This window comes from Rhinopithecus bieti, unplaced genomic scaffold (genome assembly GCF_001698545.2).
Source record: "Rhinopithecus bieti isolate Rb0 unplaced genomic scaffold, ASM169854v2 scaffold_3858, whole genome shotgun sequence".
In the NCBI taxonomy this organism is placed as follows: domain Eukaryota; kingdom Metazoa; phylum Chordata; class Mammalia; order Primates; family Cercopithecidae; genus Rhinopithecus; species Rhinopithecus bieti.
The window spans coordinates 296,447-313,276 of record NW_016804227.1 but is presented as its reverse complement, the minus strand read 5'-3'; the positions used below and the strand labels follow the sequence as shown (position 1 = coordinate 313,276).

At 53.7% G+C, this 16,830-nt stretch overlaps 1 protein-coding gene across 2 annotated transcripts in view; it reads right to left on the bottom strand.

Annotated features, from left to right (window-relative positions):
• Nucleotides 1-16,830, bottom strand: part of LIMK1 (LIM domain kinase 1) — a 37,234-nt gene that overhangs the window by 11,348 nt on the left and 9,056 nt on the right. The window contains exons 1-9 of one of the 2 annotated variants that reach the window (XM_017867335.1): nucleotides 16,112-16,332; nucleotides 12,682-12,820; nucleotides 12,255-12,364; nucleotides 10,216-10,422; nucleotides 3,723-3,828; nucleotides 3,460-3,626; nucleotides 2,508-2,691; nucleotides 1,759-1,845; nucleotides 715-846 (exon numbers count right to left, since the gene is read on the bottom strand). In XM_017867335.1, the coding sequence (XP_017722824.1) occupies nucleotides 715-846; nucleotides 1,759-1,845; nucleotides 2,508-2,691; nucleotides 3,460-3,626; nucleotides 3,723-3,828; nucleotides 10,216-10,422; nucleotides 12,255-12,364; nucleotides 12,682-12,820; nucleotides 16,112-16,161 (1,182 nt within the window). In that variant the 5' untranslated portion in view covers nucleotides 16,162-16,332. Of the gene's footprint in view, nucleotides 1-714; nucleotides 847-1,758; nucleotides 1,846-2,507; nucleotides 2,692-3,459; nucleotides 3,627-3,722; nucleotides 3,829-10,215; nucleotides 10,423-12,254; nucleotides 12,365-12,681; nucleotides 12,821-16,111; nucleotides 16,333-16,830 lie in introns of those variants that run through there. The other variant, XM_017867334.1, reaches the window with a different exon arrangement.

Below are 16,830 nucleotides of genomic sequence, written 5' to 3'. Positions count from 1 at the left end.
TTTTTTTTTTTTTTTTTTTTTTTTTTTTTGAGGCGGAGTCTCCTCTGTCGCCCAGGCTGGAGTGCAGTGGCCGGATCTCGGCTCATTGCAAGCTCCGCCTCCCGAGTTTACGCCATTCTCCTTCCTCAGCCTCCCGTGTACCTGGGACTACAGGCGCCCGCCACCTCGCCTGGCTAGTTTTTTTGTATTTTTTTTAGTAGAGACGGGGTTTCACCGTGTTCGCCAGGATGGTCTCGATCTCCTGACCTCGTGATCCACCCGTCTCGGCCTCCCAAAGTGCTGGGATTACAGGCTTGAGCCACCGCGCCCAGCCAAGCACTTTATTTCTAAAGATGGATTTGTAATTTTATTCAAACCCTTAAGGAAAGCTCTGAATTTTATTTTAGTTTTTGAGATAGGGTCTTGCTCTGTGGTCCAGGCTGGAGTGCAGTGGTGAGATCACAGCTCACTGCAGCCTTGAATTCCTGGCCTCAAGTGATCCTCTTGCCTTGGCCTCCCAAAGTGCTGGAATAACAGGTGTGCACCATTATACCTGGCCTTTCCCAGCTTTCAATGGAGTCGGTCATTCCCCTATTTGATTAGGAATCAGGGTTCAGAGGGCCTTTGAGACTCCCGTGACTGCCCCCTACTGAAGAGAAGAGACTGAGGCCCACAGAGGGAGCTGCCTTGCCCGGGGCCACACAGCGGGGGTGGCTAGCTCTGCCCAGGACTCACCATGCTCTTGATGATGCCCCGGAGGGTGCCGCCCTTGATGTACTCAGTGATGAAGTTGAGCCTCTTGTCCTTGTAGAGCACCCCAATGAACTTGAGCACGTTGGGGTGTTCCAGGCATCGCATGACCTTCACCTGGCGGGGCACAAACAGGCTGGGCCTGGGCGCTGTGTGGTCCGAGCTGTGCCTGGGTTTGCTTCTCCTTTCTCCATCCCACCAGGTGTTATAGACGGTCTCCCCAGCTCCCCTCTCCTGTCTCTGCCACACTCACCGGCTGCTGTGCCCTCTGCTTGAGCTGCCCCCACCCCCAGCGATGCTCTTTTTCCCAGTCCCCTGCCTGCAGTTACTTTTTTTTTTTGAGAAGGAGTCTCACTCTGTCACCCAGGCTGGACTGCGGTGGCATGATCTTGGCTCACTGCAACCTCAGCCTCCTGAATTCAAGAAATTCTCCTGCCTCAGCCTCCCGAGTAGCTGGGACGACAGGCACCCACCACCATGCCTGGCTAATTTTTGTATTTTTAGTAAAGACAGGGGTTTCACCATGTTGGCCAGGGTGGTTTCGAACTCTCGACCTCAAGTGATCTGCCCGGCTCAGCCTCCCAAAGTACTGGGATTACAGGCGTGAGCCACGGTGTGCGACCAATGCAGTTACTTTTTTTTTTTTTTTGGAGACAGGGCCTTGTCTCATTCCCCAGGCTGGAGTGCAGTGTTGTGATCATGGCTCATTGCAGCCTCCAACTCCTGGGCTCAAGCAATCCTCCCACCTCAGCCTCCCGAGTAGCTGGGATGACAGGTGCACATCGCCAAGCTCAGTAAATTTAAAATTTTTTTGTAGGGACGGGGTCTTGCTATGTTGCCCAGGTTGGTCTCAAAGTATCCTCTCTCCTTAACCTCCTGAAGTGTTGAGATTACAGGTGTGAGCCCCTGCGCCTGGCCTGCTCTCTCTTCTTTCCATGGGTCTCTGAGCCCTTTCCTGACCTGTGTTGAGGGGCAGGGGTGAGCACTTGGAAGGTCCTCTGGAGGGAAGAGGGCCTTCTGATCACTGACCTCCTTAAGGAACGTCCTCTGGGTCTCCTCGTCGAACCGAATCAGCTCCTTCATCACCATCACCTCACCGGTCTCACGGTGTGTCACCTGCGTGTGGGACACAGAGGTGTAAAGACAGAGTCTCTGCTGTAAGCCCGCCTTCTTGGAAGCCCCATCTCCACCCCAGGACTGCCAGGGAGACGTGTAGATGGCTTCACACTCTAGGCTGCGCATGGGATGTTCCCAAACACCCAAGTGGAAGGGATGTATTCATTTTCTTTTTTGAGATGGGGTCTTGCTCTATTGCCCAGGCTGGAATGCAGTGGCATGATCATAGCTCACTGCAGCCTCGAACTCCTGGTTCACAATCCTCCCGCCTAAGCCACCCAAGTAGCTTGGACGACAGGCGTGCACCACTATACCCAATTAATTTTTAAATTTTTTGTAGAGATGAGGTCAAGGCTGGTATTGAATTCCTAGTTCAAGCAATCCTACAGCCTTAGCCACTCACAGTGCTGGGATTACAGGGATAAACCACTGCGCCCGGCTAGGGGCCACCTTTCAATGACCTCCTGCACGTAAGGTCTTAGTCTACCTGTGGGAGGTCCCCTGCTCCTAATTAGCTCCAGGAGGCCAAGGTGGAGGACAGGGCACTGGCCAGGGAGTCTAGAAGCCAGATACCCCTTCCACTGCATATCCATAGACTGGGGAGGAAGGAGAATGGAGGGGTCCCACCCAGACTGTCCCCCGAGACCCGGCATGCTCTGTACCTTGATGGCCTGGCCAAAGCAGCCCTTGCCCAGCACCTCCCCGTGGATGAGGTCCGACGGCCGGAAGATGCGGTGTGGCCGGCAGACTACGCGGAGGGACTCAGAGCGACCCAGGTCCTTGCGCTGGGAGGCCGGGGAGCCCAGTGAGCCGGCACCTGGAGACCTGTCGATGCTGCAGCTTCTCCTGGGGGGCACACATGGTGCCCAGTGCCACTAGGGGACAGGTGGCACCTGGCCAAGGCCCTGCCCCTTCCTCCTCCTGCCTGCATGCCCCTGTCCATGCCAGTCTATGCAATCACCCCCTGCTTTGGGAGGGCCTGCCTGGGACAGTCCAAAGGCTGCCCATCCCAGTGTCTTAGCCTATCCTGGCTCTAGTGGCAGCCCCCAGCTCCCCCCAACCCCTCAGATCCCACGCTGTCATCCTTTTTGTTTTTGAGACAGAGTCTCGCTCTGTCACCGAGGCTGGAGTGTAATGGTGTGACCTTGGCTCACTGCAACCTCCGCCTCCTGGGTTCAGGTGATTCATCTGCCTCAGCGTCCCAAGTAGCTGGGACTATAGGCACCCGCCACCAAGCCTGGCCAATTTTTGTATTTTCAGTAAAGATGGGGTTTCACCATGTTGGCCAGGCTGGTCTTGAACTCCTGACCTCAGGTGATCCGCCTGCCTCGGCCTCCCAAAGTGCTGGGATTACAGGCATCAGCCACCACGCCCAGCCCCGCCCCCGGTTTTTTAGAAAATGTGTTTCCTCTCTTTTTTTTTTGAGACTGGGTCTTGTTTTGTCACCCAGGCTGGAGAGCAGTGGTGTGATGACAGCTCACTGCAGCCTCCACCTCCCTGGCTCAAGCCTGGGCTGCATTTGTGCAGGGCTGGCTCCCTGACCTAGGTCCCACAGCCCCTGAGTCCCAGCAGGAGTGAAAGCACCCAGCTGAACCGAGGAGCAGACTGACTTACAAGACAGGTTTCTGCCGGGCAGAGCCGCCCGCCTCCCCGCTGGGAGTGTGAACCGGAGAGCTCAGGGGGCTGGTCTCAGGCCCCAGCCCGTGGCCCAGTGTATCATGAGGGTCGTGCTCGAGGGTGAGCTGGAGCAGACGGCTGGTTTCCTGAATCAGCAGGTCAATCTGGGGACAGCGGGCATGTGAACGGGGGTGGGGTGGGGAGGGGGCTAGGCATGAAGGCACTGCCTCCCATCCCGCCCCCCAGACTCAGGACCGTACCTCATCCAGGGGCACATTTCGGATGGGTGTGCCATTGATTTCCAAGATCCGGTCTCCGATGTGGATGGAATTCTTCACATCTGGGCTCATGCAGCCTGGATCCACTCTGTGGGTAGGGCAGGGGTCAGGCCAGTGCCCGCCTGTCCCTCACCCCAACAGGAAACCAAGGCGAAGGGGACCAGATCCGGGGTGAGCAGGCGGAGGATTCTACCTCATGTGACTGGGAAGTAGTAGATGGCCAGAACACCGAGTTCTGGTTTCAGAGGAGGAATTCTGTAATCAATTACTGATGTCTGCCACAGGTGTGAGCTGGAGAAAGGTGGCGCGCTTGTAGGCACCGGCCACCCACACGAGATGCTCAGCTGCTCCCATTCAATGGACCATTGTCTCCACCCTGGGGGAACAGATCTATCCTTCCAACTCCCAGGTATGCTTGGTCTCGATATTTGGGTTTTTTTTTTTTTTTTGGGACACAGTCTCACTCTGTTGACCAGGCTGGAGTGCAGTGGCACAATCACGGCTCACTGCAGCCTCCACTTCCCGAGTTCAAGCGATTCTCGCACCTCAGCCTCCTGAGTAGCTGGGATTACAGGTGCACACCACCACACCCGGCTAATTTTTTGTATTTTTGGTAGAGACGGGGTTTCACCATATTTCCCAGGCTGGTCTTGAACTCCTGAGCTCAGGCAATCTACCCGCCTTGGCCTCCCAAACTGCTAGAACTGGCCGGGCACGGTGGCTCACGCCTGTAATCCCAACACTTTGGGAGGCCGAGACGGGCGGATCACTTGAAGTCAGGAGTTTGAGACCAGCCTGGCCAACTTGGTGAAACCCCATCTCTACCGAAAACACAAAAATTAGCCGAGCGTGGCAGTGGGCGCCTGTAGTCCCAGCTACTTGGGAGGCTGAGGCAGGAGAATCGCTTGAACCTGGGAGGCGGAGGTTGCAGTAAGTTGAGATTCTGCCACTGCACTCCAGCCTGGGTGACAGAGCGAGACTCAGTCTCAAAACAAAAGCTAAAACAAAGTGCTAGGATTACAGACATGAGTCACTGCGCCTGGCCTGTCTGGTATGCTTGGGGCAGGTGAGTGCCTTGGGTCCCAAAAAGGTCTTGGATTAGTGGCTTCCTATCTGACTCCCAAACTCGCCCTGCAAGAGGAGGCCAAGCTCTATTGCTCCTGCATTGGCAGAAGGGATCTGGCAGCTTGCTCTGAGCCACAACTGCAGGGCGAAGACGGGAAAGAGACCCTCAATCAGTTGCCCATAAGCTAACTCACAAAAAGATCAATTTGCCAAATGTACTTGTTTCTTTGAACTCTTCGGTGTTAGGGACCTGGTTTCCCTTCCCTTTCCCTTTCTCTTTCCCTTCCCTTTCCTTTTTTTTTTTTGAGACAGAGTTTCACTCTTGTTGCTCAGGCTGGAGTGCAATGGCGCGATCTCGGCTCACTGCAACCTCCGCCTCCCAGGTTCAAGTGATTCTCCTGCCTCAGCCTCCCGAGTAGCTGGGACTATAGGCATGCGCCACCACAACCGGCTAATTTTGTATTTTTAGTAGAGATGGGGTTTCTCCATGTTGGTCAGGCTGGTCTCGAACTCCCGACCTCAGGTGATCTGCCTGCCTCGGCTTCCCAAAGTGTTGGGATTACAGGCGTGAGCCACCGTGCCCAGCCTGGGACCTGGTTTTCATTCTGCCTCATACAAGCTCTTCAGGGAATGGTCGCTTTGTCTCCGCCCTAGGTCCTGGAGATGGAAAAGGGGATGGGAGTAAGGCAGAGAGGAGACTGAGAACTTTAAGAAAAACGGCCAGGCGTGGTGGCTCAAGCCTGGAATCCCAGCACGGAGGCCAAGGTGGGAGGATTGCTTAAGACTAGGGGTTTGAGACCAGCCTGGGCAGCATAGCAAGACCCCATATCTATGAAATTTTTAAAAGAAAATTAGCTGGGCATGGTGGCACACTCCTGTAATCCCAGCTATTTGGGAGGTTGAGGCCAGGAGCTCGAGACAAGCCTGAGCAAAATAGTGAGACCTAACCGTTACAAAAAATAAAAAATTAGCCAGGCATGGTGGTGCTGCCTGTAGTCCTAGCTACTTGAGAGGCTGAGGTGGGAGGATCGCTTGAGCCCATGAAGTCGAGGCTGCAGTGAGCTATGATCGTGTCACTGCACTCCAGCCTGGGCAACAGAGCGAGACCCTATCTCAAACAAACAAGCAAGCAAACAGAAAGACTATTCTCATATTGGGGAGAAGCTCTTCCTTACAGTCATAAACGCAGAAGGAAGAACAGAGTTAGAAATTCAGCATTTGGTAGCCACCCTAGTAATAATTGCTACAGGCAAGAATCATCAATAGATGCTAAAATCATTTGGGGAAGGGTTTTTGGGAACAGGATATTTACAGACTCAAATCTCACAAATGGTTTATTGATGACCAAGGGAAAAAAATCCTTACAGTAGAGAAAAAACAAGTAATCAAAGCGAACATCCTCAGCAAAGGGCACGCTGACATCATATGTCTTCTGGCAAGATCCACTCAGAAGGACAGAGGATCACTTATTCAGTGTCAGGCCAAACCCGCAGAGCCTGTCTCCCTAAGAGGAAACATTAGTCAAACCCAGATACGAGGGCAGGCGCAGTGGCTCACGCCTGTAATCCCAGCACTTTGGGAGGCTGAGGCGGAAGGATCACTTGAGCCCAGGAGTCTGAGACCAGCCTGGGCAACACAGTGAGACCCTGTCTCTCTTTCTAAAAAAAAAAAAAGGAAAAACATTTTACTTTAATGACTGGCCTGTATACTTCAAAAATGTCAAGGTCATTAAGGGCAATGAAAGGCTGAGGAAATGGCCGGGCGCAGTGGCTCATGCCTGTAGTAAACCCAGCACTTTGGGAGGCTGAGGTGGGTGGATCATTTGAGGTCAGGAGTTCAAGACCAGCCTGGGCAACATGGTGAAACCCCATCTCTATTAAAAATACAAAAATCAGGCATGCATAACGGTGCACGCCTGTAATCTCAGCCACTTAGGAGGCTGAGGCAGGAGAATCACTTAAGCCTGGAAGGCGGAGGTTGTGATGAGCTGAGATTGCGCCATTGTGCTCCAGCCTGGGCAACAAGAGCGAAACTCCATCTCAAGAAAAAAAAAAACAAAGATACTGATGAGACATGACGATTAAATGCAATGTTGATCATGGACTGGATTGTGGATCGGGGAGACTGCTATAAAGGACAGTTTAGTAGTTCAGTATAGAGACAACTGGCAAAATTTGAATATGGTCTGTGTATTAGATAATGGTATCAATGTTAAATTTCCAAAATGTGGTCACTGTACTATAAGATACAATTGGTAATTATATAAGAGAATGCCTAGTCAGGTGTGGTGGCCTGTGCCTATAGTCCCAACTACTGGGGAGGCAGAGGTGGGAGGATCACTTGAGCCCGGGAGGTTGAGGCTGCAGTGAGCTGTGATTGCATCACTGCACTCCAGCCTGGTTGACAGTGATACCCTGTCTCCAAAAATAAAAAATAAAAAAGAAGGCCCTTCTTTTGAGAATCTCTAGCATATTTGTGGGGGAGTCAATCATCCCTGCAACTTACTCCCAAACGACCAATAAATAACAACATATACATATATGTACAAATATAAACAAGTCACTAAACATCTATATGTATCTGTATCCATATACGTATATATAGAGAGACACACATATAATTCCCAAATATGGTAGTTACGAATTGGTGAACCTTGGTGAAGGGTGTGTATGTATTCAACGGACTTATTATTTTAGCAGATTTTCTATAAATCTACAAAATGTGAAGATGAAAAGTTGAAAAAAACCAAAGAAAATATTTTTATTGATACAGGCTTTGCATGCATATAGCCTTAAAAATAAGCCAGGCATGGTGGCTCACGCCTGTAATCCCAGCACTTTGGGAGGCCAATGTGGGAGGATCGCTTGAGTCCAGGAGTTCGAGACCAGCCTGGGCGACACAGCCAGGCTCAGTCTCTACAAAAATTTAAAAAATTAGCTGGGTGTGGTGGTGTGTGCCTATAGTCCCAGCTACTCAGGAGGCCAAGATGAGTGGATTGCTTGAGCACAGGAGTTTGAGGCTGCAGTGAGCTATGATTTTGCCACTGCATTCCAGCCTGTATGACAGAGCAAGACCGTGTCTCAAAAAAAATTATATATATGTGTGTGTGTGTGTGTGTGTGTGTGTGTGTGTATATATATATATATAAAACATACATATATAAATTACTTATAATCTCACATCCTCTCCCTTGGTTTGCTAAAGCAGCAGGTGGCCTGGATAAATTAGACCTTCCTTAAAATGCTGCTATACACAAAATGAAAAGCAGGCAACTAAAACCAGTTTAAAACAAACAAGTAAATCTTTGGCAAGTTGGACTCTTTCCGGGAAGGGTGTGGCTCTTTGCAGAAATTACTGGGATGTTCCAGATGTTGGCTGGGCAGAATGCTTACCCAGTGAGACAGACAGGGAGGAGATGTCATTAACTCTCTTTTTTATTTTTATTTTAGAGACAGGGTCTCGCTCTGTCCAGCCCAAGCTGAAATGCACTGGCATCACCATAGCTCGCTGCAGCCTCCACCTCCTGGGCTCAGGCAATCCTCTCACCTCAGCCCTCTGAAGTGGCTGAGATAACAGGGATTAGCCGCTGCACCCAGCTGACTGTCTTCATTTCTAAAATTCTGCCTGGATTTCAGGGACCAGCTGCAGCCTCTGACTCTGTGGGGACCTCCCTTGGCCCTCTGGAAAGAGCCGTTGGTCTGGGAGTTTCCTCGTCTCTTTCAGCAGCTGTCTGCTCACTCGTGTATGTAAAGCAGCTGCTGGCTTGGCTGATGTCAAGGCAGGGATGGAGACACACAGTCAAGCCCAGTATCATTTTCTGTCCCCAGGGCCACCTTCGCATCTCACCAATGCCTATGCAGTCCTAGGCACCTGACAGGTGTACAAGAAACATTCACTGCATCAAATGAAAGCTAGCACTTGGGCCGGGCATGGTGACTCACAACTGTAATCCCAGCACTTTGGGAGGCTGAGGAGGGAGGATCACTTGAGCCCAGTAGTTTGAAACTAGTCTGGCCAATATGGTGAAACCCTATCTTTACTAAAAATACAAAAATTAGCCAGGCATGGTTTGCCTGTAGTCCCAGCTACTTGGGAGGCTGAGATGCAAGAATTGCTTGAACCTGGGAGGTGGAGGTTGCAGTGAGATGATATCATACCACTGCACCCCAGCCTGGGTGACAGAGTGAGACTCTGTCTCAAAAAAAAAAAAAAGAAAGCGAGCAATGGCCCAAAAGTGGAAACACTGCATGCTACTTCTCAAGGTGTCAATAAAGGCTCCACAGAAATCTTAGAAGGCTCCAAGGTATCCACCTCCCTCATTGTTCAAACAGACTCCCAAAGCCCAGAGAGAAAGGAGCTGCTCAAAGTCACACAGTAATCTCATCTTTATTGGCCCTGCCCCATTTTTTTGAGACAGGGTTTTGCTCCATTGCCCAGGCTGGAGTGCAGTGGCACAGTTATAGCTCACTGTAGCCCCGACTTCCTGGGCTCAAGAGATCCTCCCGCCTCAGCCTCCCAAGTAGCTGTGACTACAACGTTGCAAAGGCTGGTTTCGAACTCCTGGCCTCAAGTGATCCTCCCATCTCAGCCTCTCAGAGTGCTTCGATTATAGGTGTGAGCAACCATGCCCAGCCTCTGTGTGTTCAGTGATTTCAACATGCCTGGTCAATTTTTAATTTTTTTTTTTTTTTTTGTAGAGACGGAGGTCTCGCTATGTTGCCCAAGCTGGTCTCAAACTTCTGGCCTCAAGTGATCCTCCCACTTTGGCCTCCCAAAGTGCTGGGATGACAGGCGTGAGTTACTGCACCCGGCCTCTTTACTCATTCCTGACTTGGTTCCTCCTCTTTCTTGTTGGATCAGACATGGACTAAAGAAAATGTCTTTTTATTTTTTGGGTGTTTTTTTTTTATTTTTTATTTTTTGTTATGGAGTTTCACTCTTGCTGCCCAGCCTGGAGTGCAATGGCAGTCTGGGCTCACTGCAACCTCCACCTCCCGGGTTCGAGTGATTCTCCTGCCTCAGCCTCCCAAGTAGCTGGGACTACAGGCACCCACCAACACGCCCGGCTATGTTTGTATTTTTAGTAGAGACGGGGTTTCACCACGTTGCCTAGGCTAGTCTCGACTCCTGACCTCAGGTGATCCACCCACCTCAGCCTCCCGAAGTGCTGGGATTACAGGTGTGAGCCACCGTGCCCGGCTGAAATGTCTTTTTATTGTATCTGGCATTTGTAATGGTATTCAGAGGAATGACTGGGCCAGAAATCTGATAAACCAGGTTGTCAGAGCTGGGCCCCAACTGCACCCAAACACTCGCCCATTCATTGTCAGGGCCCCCAGTGCCAGACTCTGCCACCCACATCAACGGCCACAGCCACACCGACGGCAGCCTTGCCAGGCCGGCCACTCACCCCTGGACGCGGACGGTGTGTGCGTGTTCGGTGCCGCAGCCTGGCGGGCCGTGCGGGGGGTCGATGGAGACTGAAAGTCCACGCTTGCCATGAGATGAGGCTGGGATGGACACTAGGGTGACGGTGTGGGGCAGGTGGGAGCCAGGGGAGTCGGGCAGGATTTGCTCGATGACGGGGGTCACCACAGTCTGGTAGTAGCAGTGCCCACTGCAAGAGCCACCAGGGGTGGGAAGGAAAGAGTGTCAAGAGCATCATCAGTTTCAGCATCCCTGCAGCCCCCAGCCCCAGGCTCCTCCCCCACCCACTTCCTTTTTTTTTTTTTTTTTTAGAGATGGAGTCTCGTTCTGTTGATTACAACACTGCACCCCAGCCTGGGCGACAAAGCGAGACTCCATCTCAAAAGAAAAGGAAAGCTAGCTATTGCCCAAAAGTGCAGTGGTGCGATCTTGGCTCACTGTAACCTCTGCCTCCTGGGTTCAAGCGATTCTCCTGCCTCAGCCTCCTGAGTAGCTGGGATTACAGGCACACACCACCATGACTGGCTAATTTTGTATTTTTAGTAGAGACAGTTTCACCAGGTTGGCCAGGCTGGTCTCAAACTCCCGAGCTCAGGTGATCTGCCCACCTCGGCCTCCCAAAGTGCTGGGATTACAGGCGTAAGTCATTGCACCTGGCCAGCTTTTTCTTTCACTTCTCCTATGGAACTGGGAGCAGGAACTGTGCGTGCCCAGCCAGCCCTCATCCCTCTGAGTCATTCGGGTCTGTCTACCCACTGTGATCCTGTAAGGCGGCCAAGACAAGGCCTGAGGATAAATCCAGTTCAGAAGGAAGTCATTAAAAGCCCATCTGGGATCAAGCCACGTTGTCCTCTAATCCAGCTTGATCAGTGTTGTATAAGAAAGAATCTGTCTGGGTTTTGTCCTGATTCCTGGGAGGGAGACTCTAAGTCCTTGGAATGGGGTATCTTTGTTATTCATGAGCCCCTCAGACTATTCCTGAATTGATACTAATGAGATGACTCAGCCCCGCAAAGAGACATCATGTGATTTGAAGAGAGTTGCAGCTTTCAACCAGCCTGACCTCCAAGAACGGAGGCTGGAGACTAAGTTTGATCATACGGCCAATGACTCAATCAGTCATGACGATGTAATGAAATCCCAATAAAAACTCTGGCTGCTGAAGCTCAGGGAAGCTTCCTGGTTGGCGATCACATTGATGTGCTAGGGGAGGGAGGGGAGATGCTTCTTCATTTGGCCGGACCTGAGCTGTGCCCTTTATAATGAAACTGGAATCCTAAATGGAGGCTTTCCTGAGTTCTGTGAGTCTGTTAGCAAATGATCAAACTTGGCAGGGTCTTGGGAGTCCCTGAATTTGCAGCCAGTCGGTCAGAAGTGTGAATGGGTTGGGGACCCCTTGTGGCTGGTGTCTAAAGAGGGAGCAGTTGTGCTGGGGATGATGCCTTAACTTGTAGTATCTGCCCCAACTCTGGTGGTTCGTGCCAGCACCATGCTGCAGTCATGGCCAGTAAGAAAGCTGATGCCTGAGGCTTTTTTTTTTTGAGACAGAGTCTTGCTCTGTTGCCCAGGCTGAAGAGCAGTGGTGCAGTCTCGGCTCACTGCAACCTCCGCCTCCCAAGTTCAAGCGAGTCTCCTGCCTCAGCCTCTTGAGTAGCTGGGATTATAGGCCCATGCCACCACACCAGGTTAATTTTTGAATTTTTAATAGAGATGGGGTTCCATCATGTTGGCCAGGCTGGTCTTGAACTCCTGGCCTCAAGGGATCCACCTGCCTTGGATTCCTGAAGTGCTGGGATTACAGGCGTGAGCCACCATGCCTGGCCGTCTGAGGCTTTTTCACACTGACTTCTGTGTGTTACTTTTCCCTTGTTTCCACGTCTGGACAAGAAAGGAGATATGAACGTTTGCCCTGCAAAACCAACGTGGAAGGGGCAGGAGGCCCGGGTGTGGGACAGTCAGTGTCCTTGCAGACCTGTGACACAGGTGGGCCCCTTAGGCTCGGGGAGGGGCCAAGGCACTCACCAGTATAGCTTGGAATGCTCCACCAGTGTGTACGTGTCCCCGTCGCCAATAAAGGTCCCACACGTGAGGCAGATGAAACACTCAGGGTGGTACTTCAGCTCCCCAGCCACCTGGTGCGGGGGTGAGGAGGGAACAGCCCCACTCAGCGGCCCCAGCAGCCCCCACAGATCCTCCCCTAGGCCTCTTCTCCGAAGGGCGTCACCAAAAAAACAACTGTGGGGACCTGGCTGGCCAGCTGCTGAGCTCCTGGACAGAGCTGGCTCCATAGATGGGGGCGCTGAGGGATACAGACAGACAGTCAGGCTCAGAAAGCGCGGGACACTCCAAAGACTAGCAAGGAGAGACAGTGATGGGAGAGAGACCTGGAGCATGGGGTCTGCTTGGACACCCCCACCCCAGGTGAGTGTGCAAGGCAGGGGGTGCTCACCATAACCAGTCCCTTGGTGATTTGCTCCGAGCACCCATGGCAGGACTCGCCATAGCGGGCCCAGTAGTCCTTCTTGCAGAAGAGCTGTCCATCCTTCTCATAGTACTGGTGCGACAGGGAGGCACTGCAGTCACAACACCTGTGGGAGAGGGGCCGGGCTGAGACGTCCACTCCCACCCTCCTCTGTTGCACCCGGGACCCTGCCTTGGCTATAGGCACCTTTGTAAAAATTAGAAAAAGTTTTTTTGTTTGTTTTTTGAGACGGAGTCTTGCTCTGTCGCCAGGCCTGAGTGCAGTGGCACGATCTCGGCTCACTGCAACCTCTGCCTTCCGGGTTCAAGTGATCCTCCTGCCTCAGCCTCCTAAGTAGCTGGGACTACAGGCAGGTACCATCACACCCAGCTAATTTTTTGTCTTTTTAGTAGAGACAGGGTTTCACCATGTTGGCCAGGATGGTCTCGATCTATTGACCTCGTGATCTGCCTGCCTTGGCCTCCCAAAGTGGTGGCTCACACCTGTAATCCCAGCACTTCGAGAGGCTGAGGTGGGCAGATCACTTGGGGTCAGGAGTCTGAGACCAGCCTGGCCAAGATGGCGAAACCCTGTCTCCACTAAAAATACAAAAATTAGCCAGGCGTGGTGGTGGGCACCTGTAATCCCAGCTACTTGGGCGGCTGAGGCAGAAGAATCACTTGAACCAGGGAGGCAGAGGTTGCAGTGAGTCGAAATTGTGCCACTGAACTCCAGCCGGAATAACAGAGTGACACTCTGTCTCAAGAGAAAAAAAAAAAAAAATTAGAATGGAGGAGAATCCCCAGGTCTACAAGGCCATCAAAGTCAGGGTTCCCCTGTTTCCTCACTAGAGGCTACCAGGGAGGCCTGGTTGGTGGGGCCTTGAAGGGCAGATGGGGAGGAATGACAGGCTGTTGGTGCCACAACACAGGCCAGGGGTTAGACCTACATTCCCAGCTTTTTCCCAGCCAAGCATCCTGGTGGGGTGGTGACCAGCAGCCCTGTCCAGCCAGGATGAACAAACATAGAAATGTGGGTCTGGGCTGGGCATGGTGGCTCATGCCTGTAAATCTCAGCACTTCAGGAGGCTGAGGTCAGAGGATCACTTGAGGCCAGAGGTTTGAGGCCAGCCTGGGCAACACAGTAAGACCCCATCTCTTAAAAAAAATTATTAAAAAATTAGCCAGGATACAGTGGTGTGGGCCTGTATTCCCAGCTACTAGGGAGGCTGGGGAGGGAGGACCGCTTGAGCCCAGGAGTTCAAGGCTGCAGTGTGCTATGATTGCACCACTGCACTCCAGCCTGGGTGACACAGCAAGACCCTCTCTCTAAAAAATAAAATAAACAAAATGTGGGTGCCCCAGTGAACCGCAGGCACACAGGTGCCCCACTGGGTCCTGGTGTGGGTGCGCATGTCTGGGTCAGGGTACAGATCCACACAGAGAAGAGGCTAGGGGGTCCGTCCAGCCCTGCCGCTGTTTGGGTGCTATGGGTTGGTCACACAGAGATAGAAGAACCCAGGCTCTATAGGGCCACAATCTAGGAGAGAAGCAGGTAGGAAAGACTGGGACCTGGATGAGATGAGGGAACCTTAAGGGCTGTTTCCTATCCAGGAAACCCTCCACCACCTGGGGCCTGCATGAGTATCACTCACGGGCTGTCTGCCATTGCTAATTCCCTGTAACTAGGGAACTGGGGTTGAGGAGGGGAGTTCATCAGTAAGCTGGCAGGATACTGTCCCTTTAAGAGGATCCAGCCAGTTCCCCTTTGTCTGGGAGCTTGGGGGAGGGGCTGGGAGTAAAGGGGGAGCAGAAAATGCCAGGGTTTGGAAGCATGTGGGTGGGGCGCATCCAGGAAAGGGGGCCTGGTGCATTCCTCCATGGGGGTGGGGAATGCGGAGGCTGGGCCACTGGAGGTGGTGGCGGTGGCAGGGGCGGTGGGAGACATGATGTCAGGGTCACTGCCCCCGCTCGGTGCACACCAGGGGGCGGGCAGTTCACCAGATGACTGTGGGGGTGGGGCGGAGGAGGGAAGGCAGTGACAGGGGTGGTCCCCAGGGCACCTCCCATGCCGGGGCTCTAACCTAATACGAAAGAAGTGCGGCAGCCACGAGGCCAGGCCGACTTTGGGTCCTGCCCTCGTGGAAGCCCCCACACCCGGTGCAGACCAATGACTCGCTTCCTGCCCTTACACAGATCACACATGACCTCGGTCACAGGGGTGCCACATCACAGGAGTGCCCCTGACTCCCGCCTGCAGGAAGCAGGGCCCCTGCATGCCTCTGCAGTGGGCGGTGGGTGGGTGGGGGATTAGGAACTGCCATAACCAAGTGTCCCCATCCTGGGGAGCCTGGAAACTGCTACTGGTCCATTCACTCGCTCATGCAGAAACTCACAAACCTTCATCACTGCTGCTCACTTTCAGCAGCCGTGAAAGACCCGGCGGTGACTCACCCGAGGGTTTGAGTACACTTGGCTTCTCTGCGGTCACCACTTCCTTGAAGCCTGTTCTACCAGACACTAGGTCTGCCCACCAGTGTCTGCCACTGACCTGCCAGCTCCCCACAGCCCCAGGCCAGGCATCCACAACACTTGTCCCAGGAAAGAGTATAAGCGATTCCTGCGGGCGAGGCCCCCGCTGTGCACCCAGCATCCTCAGAACTGTCCCGAGACCCTGTCTCTGCCTCCACTGCAGACAGGGTGCCCAGGCCTGGCCCGGGTTGACTTGGTGGCTCAGTGGCTGGGGCTCGGGGCCTCAGTGAACCTTTGCGGATGGAGAGCATGCAGGAGTTCCTGTCCCTGCCCTTGCCCCGGCCCTCACCCCTCAGGCCTGCATTCTGGCAGGAACTACAGGTGTTTGGGCCTGGCTCTCTTGGGTGCCCACACAGAGGGCCTGACTGTCCCTAAGAAGGATGTCAAGGGAGGCACACCAGCTACTGAGGCTGTGTAGAGCTGCCCTGGGGCCAGCCAGAGAGGAACTCCCTGGGGGGAGAGCCATGCCCTGGTCCCACTCCAGGGTACCCCTCCCTGAGAGCAGGGTCGGACAAAGCCAGGCTGGGGCAGGAGAAGGGGGAGGCACCCGGAGGGCATGAAAGGGGTGCTCCGCGGCCCAGGTGGCTGGCTGCGCTGGGAGACAGTGGTGGCTTCCCTAGTGACAGGAGTGGAATCATCGCTCTACCCAGGGCCACATCCCTGGCCACCAGGTGTGAAGAAACAGTAGGTGGAGGACCGGCCTCATGGGGAGACTGTCCTGGAAGCTTTGGCAGTGGCCTGCTCCCCCGAGAGCAGCCTAGGGCAGCCAAGGAGTTTCAGTTCTGCCTCAGAGCTTGGACCTAGGTGGGTCAGCTTCCAGCCCCAGGCCTTACACCAGGGGCCCTGCCTGGGGCCAGGGACAGGTAGGGAGGGGGATTCCCACTTACTTAGCCCTCTGGAGGAAGCGGCGTCTTCTTGGGGCTGAAGCCAACAGCATCCTCTGTGGCTACGCTGGGGGCTCTGGAGGTCTAAGGGAGGGCAGGGGTGGCCAGACCAGCCGCTTCCCCATCCTCCCACAGGGGCTCAGGATTGGAGGCTGCAGAGGGTGGGGCCAGTGTGGCTGCAGCACACAGGAGGAGGATGCAGCGGCGTGGGTGCCAGGGGACTTGGTCTGGGCCTGCAACAGGAAGTGGCTGAAGCACCCTGTGCCTGGGCTTTGGTGTCGGTGGGGAGCGAGGAATCTAGGCTTGGACCCCAGGCAGGGAGCCTGTGGCCCATCCCTGAACACACGCTGTAGGCTCCTCAGCCTCGGCCCTGACAACGGCACTGAAGGCCTCAGGTTTCTCTGGGGACAGGGACAAGCTTAAAAGCAGCTGCCGGCCGGGCGCGGTGGCTCAAGCCTGTAATCCCAGCACTTTGGGAGGCTGAGACGGGCGGATCACGAGGTCAGGAGATCGAGACCATCCTGGCTAACACAGTGAAACCCCGTCTCTACTAAAAAATACAAAAACTAGCCGGGCGAGGTGGCGGGCGCCTGTAGTCCCAGCTACTCAGGAGGCTGAGGCAGGAGAATGGCCTAAACCTGGGAGGCGGAGCTTGCAGTGAGCTGAGATCCGGCCACTGCACTCCAGTCCGGGCGACAGAGCGAGACTCCACCTCAAAAAAA